A 10608-nucleotide genomic window follows, 5' to 3' on the forward strand; every position below is an offset into this window, starting at 1 on the left:
GATATCTGGCAAAGTTGAAGATCCCCCATGTCTAACAACTCCAGTCTTAGAAACTCTCCCATAAGTACATGTGGAGATATTCACAAGAATATTGATGGCAGCCTCCTTTTTTTTAAGATGAGAGGTTTTTTTTTAATTGAAGTATAGTTGACTTACAATGTTGTATTAATTTCTGCTATACAGCAAAGTGATTCAGTTATACATATATATATATATATACACACACACACACACACACACACACACACATTCTTTTTCCTTTATGGTTTATCACAGAATATTGAATATAGTTACCTGTGCTGGACGGTAGGACCTTGTTGCTTATCCATTCTATATCTAATAGTTTGCATCTGCTAACTCCAACCTCCCAATTCATTCCTCCCCCACCCTCCTTCCCCTTAGCAACCACAAGTCTGTTCTTTATGTCTGTGAGTCTGCTTCTGTTTTGTAGGTAAGTTCATCTGTGTCATATTTTAGACTCCACATATAAGTGATATCATATGGTATTTGTCTTTCTCTTTCTGGCTTACTTCACCTAGTATAATAATCTCTAGTTGCATCCATGTTGCTGCAAATGGCATTATTTCATTCTTTTTTATGTCTGAGTAGCATTCCATTGTTTATACGTTCCACATCTTTTTTATCCATTCATCTGTCAATGGACATTTAGGTGGTTTCCATGTCTTGGCTATTATGAATAGTGCTGTTATGAACAAAGGAGGGCGTGTAGCTTTTTGATTTATAGTGGCAGCCTCTTTTAAATAGTCTGTAAGCCTATCCTTCAGAAAATGGGTAGTCATTCAACAGAATTTATGTGAAACAACAAAACCTTACATATATCAACAAGGATAAATCTGAAAAACAAAAAGATGAGCAGAAATTTCAAGTTCCGAGTGAGTGCTTGTCAGGATGGCATCCCATGATGGATAATGACATGTGTAAAATTAAAACTTATAAATGTATAAGATCATAAATTTGCTATGGGTACACAAAAAATAAAAGTGTGAAGCATACATGGGAATGATAAATACCAGCTTCAGGATAGTGGCTTTCTTGGAAGGAAGGGGGGTTATTTCACTGAAAGATATTTGGGGGCTTCAATTGTCTTTATAAAGTTTCATTTGTTAGGCAGGTACACAGTTTTTATTGTATTCTCTGAAATTCTTGTATGACTAAAATACTTACAATAAAGAAAAAACCCTGCCTATGGCTTTACTTGTGTGTTCATTCATTTAACCTGTCACCCATCCGTCTTTTCAGCTACCCATTCATTTATTATTCTTTTCTGTCAAAATAATTTTATTTAAACAATCTCAGAAGTTGATCACGGCTTAAACCAAGTTGGGAGAAAGGAGCATAATTATAATTGAAAGACAGATTTAAGGGAGATTTGAGGGTGAAGTTGCCAAGACTAAACAACTGGATGAATATTTATGTGTGCGTGTGGGGGAAGGTATTCATTCCCCAGGAATCAAGGGTAATGTATTGAGGTTTCTAGGTTGGTATCAGCCCACTGCGCATGCCAGTGGGACCAAGGAGAAGGAGTGATATTGGAACCGAGGGGAATAGGGTATCTAATTTTGTCTCAGTCCATGTCACACTTTTTTCCCATAAACCTGATAGATAATCTTAAAAACTTTAATTTGGTAATTATTTATTAAATGTTTGCCATATACAAGGCACAATAAATATAAAGAGATCCCTTAAATGTATGCAGAAATACTCTTTTTCATGAATATGTTTCTTTAAAGTTTATACCATTCATTCTTAAACATCATGTACAGTTACTGCTCCGGTAAATTAAATTGGGTAAGCAATTTCAACTGAATCCAGTTGAATGGCAGTAGGCAGCCTTCATTAAGTTATTGGGTAACTATTTGAAAAAGAGTGAGAATCCATTAAAAACTTCAGACTGTGCAAACTCATTTAAGTTTGCAAATTCAGAAGGGAAGTTAAAGGTGGTTATCTTGAAAACATCCCCCAGATGTGTAGTGTATTAACTGAATAACAGCTGGGTAAGGCTAACTCTAGACGTTCTTTCTTAAAAGTTATTTAGTTCTTACAACAGTAAATGTACAACTATATGGATAATTTCAGCAACACTTTGAGTGAAAATTGATATATTTATAAAACTAGAACTATTGGTCTGTTATCTCTGTCTTCATCTTTTTCAGAGCTTCTCTTGCCTGTTGATTTATTTTCAGAAAAGGGAAGTGGTCTCAGGGACTAATGGGATACAGAGAGGCCAGTTACTGTGTGGGTTTACAACTTCAGAACATTTCAACCAAGTCCTTCTTTTCCTTTTCCTAGGCCTCACCCATGTCCTCTGTTCAAAGTTCTATATTTTAGTCCTTTTCCCAGTAGAAACATGGATTCCCAATCTTAAATCCCCTTATGGTCTCACTATTCCTCCTCCATAGATATCTTTCCAAGACTATGTATAGGCAAAGGCTAGGAAGATGATTTTGTGTTCCAGTGCTGTGTGATCAGCTGGTTTCCTTGGGAGCCTCAAGGGCATTAGATTAGAGTAAGACCTTCATAATCTTACCTTTGCTCTACCCCATCCCAATATACATCTACATATATATTCATTTTAATTTTGCTTATTTCCTCCAATGTTAGAGAAGTAAGCCAACGAGCACAGTAAAGTAACAATAAAGGCATAATTCCCTAGAGACTTGGAAAAGCCATCATTCGTTGCCTGATTATGGCTGCTAGTCAGCCCCTTTGATGTAAAGCATCTGTCCTCTTCAAGGAAATGAGAAAGGTCTGGTTTTCCTTTCTAGTCTGTGAGGAGCCACAAGCCCCATGTTACTGGGTTGCAAGCTGCTTGCCTGCCTTTGTTAACATGCTAAAAATTTCATCGGCTGTCTTTAATAAAAGAGGATGTGTGTGAGGGAAGACATCAGCAGATGTGGTTGGGTTTCTGTTCCCCAGTCCATGAGTCATAGCTGGCAGAGAGCAATGACACTACTATGTAATCAGACAGCCGGTCAGTCACCTGGACTTCTTGCATTTCAGTTACATAGTGAGGCAGTCTTTAAATCTGTTTAGAAACCCTTACATGCTCTTCTTTGGTTATGAAAAAGCTTTTCATTCCCTCTCCTTCTGTCTAACAATATTTAGTCATTTATGGCTTCTGTTAATAAAGTTTCATTTGAACATTTATTACCTTAAATAATTACATGGCCAAGAGAAGAATTCTACTTTATGGAAGGATAGACATGTGATCTGATACACTTTTGCTCTGTAGGAACTTCATCTTCTTATAGGAAACTTCATCTCAAAAACCCTAAAAGGACATAATCTAGAATCTGGAAATAACCTCTAGAACCATGCTTCTCTAATTTTAGTAAGCATACAAAGCATTGGGAGACCTTGTTGAAATTCAGATTCTGAGTCAGTAGGTGGCAACTGAAATTCTGCATTTCTGTCAAGCTCCCAGGTGATGCCAATGCTACTCCTTGCAATTTTTGTAGCAAGGCTAGAAGACCTGAAGGCATTCAGTCCAATGGGCATCCACTAAGCTACCCTGGTCATTGCTGTGGAGGAGAGACATGACAGGCTTCAAAGATAAAGAAGCCCTTGTCTTTGAAGAGAGAAAATAACCCTATAAGAAGAAAGTCTTTTATATCTAGTTTTATTCATAAATGTTTAACAAACACATGAAATTTTTTATCAAAATAATGGTTGATACTATCAAAGCCGTTACCTAAGGCAGTGATACTCTTATGTCACATTTGAACACACCAGTATGTAAATTTCATCAGTTTCTATTTATTCAAATAAGAAGCTATAGTGATGCTTTAAGCATTACATAATGTATGTCCATAGGCTTTTAAAATTTTTTAAAACACTTTTTTTTACTCTATTAAAATAGACATATCTAAACCAAAATGTTTCATCTGAATGTAGAAATCTATAGCTGCTTAAAAATATTGAATGATGTTCTTAAATATGCACATTTTTAGTTTATTTGGATTTTGACACTTTAGGGGACACAGTTAATGAGTATATGTGGCTTTCAAGAGATCAGTTATCCCACATTAACTTCATAATGTCAATTTTTTATTATTTTTGTTTAATGAGTAACACTAATGTGGATAATGCAAAATTAGAATCATTCCAAACACCATTATAATTAGCATTCCGAACTCATTTTGATAACAGATATAACTGCCTAATTGTGTTTTCTTCGAATAATATTAACTTTTTTTCATCACTTGATAGCAGAAAGGTGACTTCAAAGTAGTCTAAGGAGAGATGGACCCCAGGCTGCAATTTAGTAACAATAGTAAAGCCTATTTATGTGGCTTGGTATGTACTTCACCACCTGTTTTCACAGTTATCTTTTCCAGGTTTAACCTAAGAAAGGCTACACACCTAGTTTAGGCAGAGCCAGTTCACACATCCTCAGCATTTGGACTCAGTGGTCATTCAGGCATATTGACAAGAAGATCCTACTTTGTGTGTTTGAGATGATGAGGAGACAGAAAAGGAGAGGGGAAAGACAATAATTTTGTATCCTCATGTAATCTCATTAACAACCCTGTGAAGCAAGTACTGTTCTCATCCCGTTTCCAGAAGAAACTGTGGTCTCAGTGCTTCCTAGGTGCACATGTCACTGGGGCAGAACTGGCATTGGAACCTGTGATTCTGTAACCTCTTGAGTGTTTTTAATAATCCCCTTGAGTTGCAATTATAGTTAGGTACAGACTCTGATAATAAAGTGGTTCAAGAAATAACCACTACCCCACAGAGCCATCTGGTTTCTCTCAGCCCCATCACTGGGCCTTTTCTATTTCTGGTTAGTAGGGAATGGTCTCCAGCCGTGGTTCTCCCTCCCCATTTCCTCTCTTCCCACTCAGGATAGCAGGAAGTCTGAACATTTTATCTACTTAGCATCTCCAGTAAGTCAGGCTGTGAACACACTTCGCCTTCAATTTAGTAGCTGTTTATTGACAGTCATGCTAAGCTCTGGGAGTGGAGGTAATTCAGAAATGTGTCCCAGCATCAAGAAACTCAGTATAACAATGGGTGGTATGATAACAAAGTTCTTTTAGGAAGACAGAGTAGGTGGTGTTATTTCAAGTTTCCAATGTGGAGCTATTCACTGCTCATGTAATTTAGAGCTATGTTTATTTGGATTGGTGTTTAAAATTAGAAGTTGACCATCTGTATTTTTCTTGATAAGTATGGAGTCATCCTAACCAAAAGGTTTTCGAAGGTCAGGAATAGCTTATATTTGCAACATTGTTTTTGGAAAAGAAAAAAGGATACAGAAGAGTCGGAAAAAAAAAACTTTTTTTTTACTCTATTAAAATAGACATATCTAAACCAAAATGTTTCATCTGAATGTAGAAATCTATACCCAGCAGTTGAAGACTTAAGACAACTTTGGTATACATCCAAAGAGACACGTTTTGCAGCCATTGAAATAAAAATTATAAAGTATGTATAACAACATAAAAATCATAAACATGCATGTGCTAGACCTCAAGCAAAATGAGACAAGAAAAAGTGAACTTGTTGACTTTTATAGAGTGTTTATTATGTGCATGTATCAATACTGTGCTACATTTATTTTCTCATTTTATCTTTCTAACAACATACAAAAAAGTTGATGTTTATTCAGTATTTCATAAATGAAAGAATTGGGACACAGATATGTTAGGGGACCTCACCAAGGTCACAGCCGGTGGTTGAGCAAGAACTCAGATCCAGGGCTTCCCTGGTGGCGCAGTGGTTGAGAGTCCGCCTGCCGATGCAGGGGACACGGGTTCGTGCCCCGGTCCGGGAAGATCCCACATGCCGCGGAGCGGCTGGGCCCGTGAGCCATGGCCGCTGAGCCTGCGCGTCCGGAGCCTGTGCTCCGCAACAGGAGAGGCCACAACAGTGAGAGGCCTACGTACCGGGGGAAAAAAAAAAAAGAACTCAAATCCAGTACTCTTCAAATCCAAATCTGATCATCTTTTCCCAGCTGATATATTCTGAGCTATTCAACCCTCCCCCCAGCATTGTTTCTGATTCAGAAATAATTGTATTTACAATAAAGAGTGGAGTCATATGAATTCAGCTGAAAAACATGCTTGCATTGTGAAAACACTAAACCATAAAAATAATTGTGAATCATTTTAGGCTGTATCCTAGTTGCCAAGACAATTAATAGTTGACACCATTTGTAAAATGAAAATATAATCTTAGCATAAACAATTTTAGTTTTATCTGATGTTTGAAATATGCATTTATGTAACTGCCAAGGTATCAGCTGCCCTTTGTTAGCCAGAAAGTTCCAGGGACAAGACAAGAACAGAACAGCCCTTATTCGTAGATAACAAGCAAAGTGTTTTTTCCTTTGGGAAGACCTTGTTGTCGTTAACTAATGTTTGAGAATTTGGGTATGGAAACCCTTGTATTAAACTAGTGCTACATACTATATTGCTATATTGATTGTAAACATCGACCATTAGAAGTTTAAAAGCTGTTTGACTTAAAAATTAGAACTTTATCTCGTGAAACTACATGAGTTAAATTTGGAAAGCATTTTAGTGGTTGCATTTGAATTTTTTTCAGGGTTTTCACCCTGAAAACATCAGTAAAATTTTACAGTATATTTTACTTATTTATATATGTTTGCAGAAATGGCCTAGAATATTGATTGCTAAGGAGAGAAAGCAAAGAATGGGTAGACATAGATTTGTCAACTTTTCCCACTTAATTTTTTATTTCTTGGCATTGAGTTGAAAAAAAGTTCAATTCTTTCCATCTAAAATTGTATCCCGTTCAACTTTTTTCTCAAGAAAGTACAGGGTGACTAGGTTACTGGGTCTCCATAGGTAACCTATACTTTCTCATTAAAGAAAAAGCTATTTCCCTAACTGCCTGCCCTCTTTAAGGCACAAAGTACACAGCAGCTGTTTGAAAACCTTTTTTTCCCTTCCTGTTTTATCTACTTGTATAAATTGCTACATTGCTTCCATAAAATGCCTCCAGACATAAGGGAGTCATTTGCATAAATGGATGAAGATTTTTGTCTTCCATGAAGGAAAGCTTGCCATGGCCTCTTAATCGTTTTCCTTCCTCTCTCTGGTTCCAGTATCCAGCTGCTCTGATGAACTTGGGAGCCATCCTGCACCTCAATGGACGACTCCAGAAGGCCGAGGCCAACTACCTGCGGGCGCTGCAGCTCAAACCGGATGACATCATCACGCAGTCCAATCTCCGCAAACTCTGGAACATCATGGAAAAGCAAGGCTTGAAGACCTCCAAGACTTGACACGGGAGGGCCGTACCTCATCCTCCCCCATATTTGAAAGCCGGCCTCATTAACGAACAGAACTTCCCAGCAGTGCTATGACAAGAGTTAGTTTGGACTTCAAGACAGGGGGGAAGAGGTCACTGAGGTCACTGCCACTTCTGGGAGTATCCACTTTGCTGTGGGCACAGCCATTAACACCAAAAAGAGGAACATTGGAAACCTCCTGCAGGATATAATTGTTACCCGTAGAACCGTAAACCAGAGCACTTAAAACAGGATCTTTTGGCATTCTTAAAGGGGGGAGGGAAGCCTATGTTTCAAATTTTGTTCAATTTTGAAAGCTAACTTGGAAATTATACTGTTCCTTAAACACTGTGAGAGGAAGTCAGAATTTCTGTTCAGCCACGGTAAACTATTACGGTCAAGTGTTCACACGCAGTGATTCAAGTGTCGTGTGAATCCTGGTGAGCTGGCCGGTTGTCCTGACGCTGCTGTCTTCCCTCTTTGGGACAGCCTGCTTATCAGTGTCTAAAACTTAGAAAACTTTTTTTTTTTTTTAATACTGTGTCAGGATCTGTCAGAGTCTACATTTGTTTCCTGACTAGTGCACGTAACGTTTTATGATTTAGATGTCACCATCATGTGGGCATCCTTTGCTTATCATGTTCTGAAAAGGGTATACAGAACAGAGCAAACCGTGTTTCTCACTGGTGTTGTAGGAGGGACTGGGGAGGCCTTATGTGTTCCAGGCAGGCATATTTTACTCTGACGTCACTGACGTTTTCCCAAAACTGCCTAGGAGGATTCATTGTATTAATTCTTAGGCTTTTGAAATTGCCTTTTAAAATGGCTATTCCTGGTTAACGCTCATGCTAAGGCAGTAAATCAAAAGGAAGCTTAACAAATGGTCTAGTTCCAATAACTAACCAGCAGCTATTAGACAAAAGGGAAGATGCTTTGTGCCTTCCAGATGTTGCTGGGTTAAAAATCAAGTCTGTGCGAGGGTGTATAATGATGGCTGCCAACGCTTTTATATTCTGGAAAGAGTTGGTATGAAATGCTAATCACTTTCTAATAGGTACCTAAACAGCAGTGCTGATAAGTTTTTGAGGAATTATTTTTAATCATACTTTGTTCTTCCCAAAAGACATAAAAAATGACTTATTTTAAGCTGCAGGTAGACTATAGCATTAGCCCACGTGTTTCTAGGTCTCCTGCCAAGTGCTTTTCACAGTTGAAAACTCTTTTTCACTAGCAAATTTGGCATTTTATTTCATTACCTATTAGTAACCACTTCAGTGATAATTTCACGAGTAAAAGACTATAAGGGAAGTAGAGAGAAACATTTACTGAACATTTTTTGACTTGCAGTCAAACTTTGCTACTAAAAATTAACTTTGTAAAAACAACGATCCACTCTCAACTTCTTCCTAGAGAAAGTAGCTATACAATACCCAACATATTTATTTATTTATTATTCTACCATAGCAAAATAACAAAACTTGATTCATTAAACCAGTTCTTTGCAACTTAAAATTAGCTTTTTTTCTTGTCCTTTCACATTCAGTGTATATATGGTCAGCGTCCCCATTTAAGGGAAGCTGGACATGCAAATAGATCATATTATGTTTTCTTCATATTTTATATGTTTTGCTGCATATCTGAGTAAGGTGGGGTAAAGAATTAAAGTAGTGTTCCTATGGCATTAGTGTTTTGGTGAGAAGGGCAACATAGTGAGAGAGATTTGTTGATGGCATTAAAAGAAGGCCCTCCTAATATGTATATTATTTGGTAAACATTTCATTGAAGGGCCAAAAGTTAAATTATAATTAAATCACTGTGTTTTCAGAATGATATTTAATGTTTAACAACAACAAACACGTGGTCAAACCAAAAGCGTGGGTTGAAGTATATTTTTCATCTTCTAGTGCATTGGCAATTGCAAAAAAATAAAGGCAAAAAGGAATTTAATATAAGGATATAGAGGTGAATTCAGTGTCTAACATTTTTATTTATTTAAATAGTTATTGACCTATGATGACTTCCTAGTCTTACCATTTTGTGTCTTTTTATTGTTATTGTTCTTCTTTTCACACACTTGGTTCTTGGTAGGTTCGCTGATGGCACAGCAGAGGCACTTCATGTTGACCCAGTTCCCAAGTAGCGTTAATAATTGGGCCTGTGTCATAAAATGCATGGATCATTAACAACTAAATGTCCCTGACACCTTTCACTACAGGGCTGGGCTTAGTAACTGACCAACTTGGGGGGAGTGTTGAGGGGGTCTACAGAACATGGTCAAAAAATGTCTCCGCTCAGGGATTTATGGTGGATTATTGCAGACAGTGCTAAAAATATAGAGCACAAGTTTACTAAATTAAAATTTTATTTTTTGAGAAACTGTTGTTTGTATAAATTATCAAGATTTGTAGGCTTTCCTTTTGTAGAAATAATTGTTTTATGTGCCAGAGAATTTCGATTTTGTTTTCAACAATAAAGCATTGATAACAAATACGTTTATAAGCCTTTTTAAAATCGTCTACAGCAACAACACTTATACTGTCTTGGATTTTAACAGGCCGATGAGAAAGCTGGAAATCTCCAGAAACTTTTCCCAAACACCATTTTAGATATTAACTTTGTAGATTCCTTTAGGTTTTTCTTAATGACCTCATCAAGTTGTCTCACATATTTGGAACTTTCTCATTTGATCCACGATTTACTGGCTAAACAAAAGCTCTTCACTCCACTCTTCGGAAGCAGACAATGAACTAACACAATAACATCAGAGAGCAGTTGTAAGAAGTTGGGGGAATGTTTTGGAAAACTTACGAGGAAAAACTTCACAGAAATTTCAAGTGAACGAGAAGCTTCAAATTCCAGCAGTACCCCAGGGGGCAAAATACATCTCAAATCTCTATGGAATAACAACATCAAGAGGTCAATATGTGGTGAAGTGGCAGAGGGAATGAAAGCCAATTCAAAGTCTTCTCTGATTGCATTCTGCAGGAAGACCACCCAAAATCACACTGGAAGAAGGTCAAAATCCTGATACGCGCCTTTCTCTACTACGAAACTAAATATAACAGAGTTACCCTGGTTGCGTTGCCATTTCAGCTTGTGGCAGTTCCAATGCTTAAGCCAAGTTTTCTAGCAATACCCCTTCATTAAACTGAGTTGAGTGTTAAATAGTAGGAAGCAAATTCTGTAGTATTGGAAATAATATTTAAATTAAGTGAAAAATCATATTCCAAAGGTACGTAGAGATGAATTGGAATGATTACAATTCTTAAATTATCCACAGAAACCCAGTTTTTCCCTGGTAAGAGAATAACCAAGGCTTAGATGCA

General features: G+C 37.3%; 1 protein-coding gene across 2 annotated transcripts in view; it reads left to right on the forward strand.

Moving 5' to 3' along the window:
- TMTC2 (transmembrane O-mannosyltransferase targeting cadherins 2) overlaps positions 1-9760 on the forward strand; it is a 391943-nt gene extending 382183 nt beyond the window's left edge. For both annotated transcript variants that reach the window (XM_060025323.1, XM_060025325.1), the window contains one exon: positions 7097-9760. In XM_060025323.1, the coding sequence (XP_059881306.1) occupies positions 7097-7276 (180 nt within the window). In that variant the 3' untranslated portion in view covers positions 7277-9760. The remainder of the gene's footprint in view (positions 1-7096) is intronic.
- Positions 9761-10608: the final 848 nt, after the last annotated feature.

This window comes from Delphinus delphis, chromosome 11, assembly GCF_949987515.2.
Source record: "Delphinus delphis chromosome 11, mDelDel1.2, whole genome shotgun sequence".
NCBI classification, from domain to species: Eukaryota; Metazoa; Chordata; class Mammalia; order Artiodactyla; family Delphinidae; genus Delphinus; species Delphinus delphis.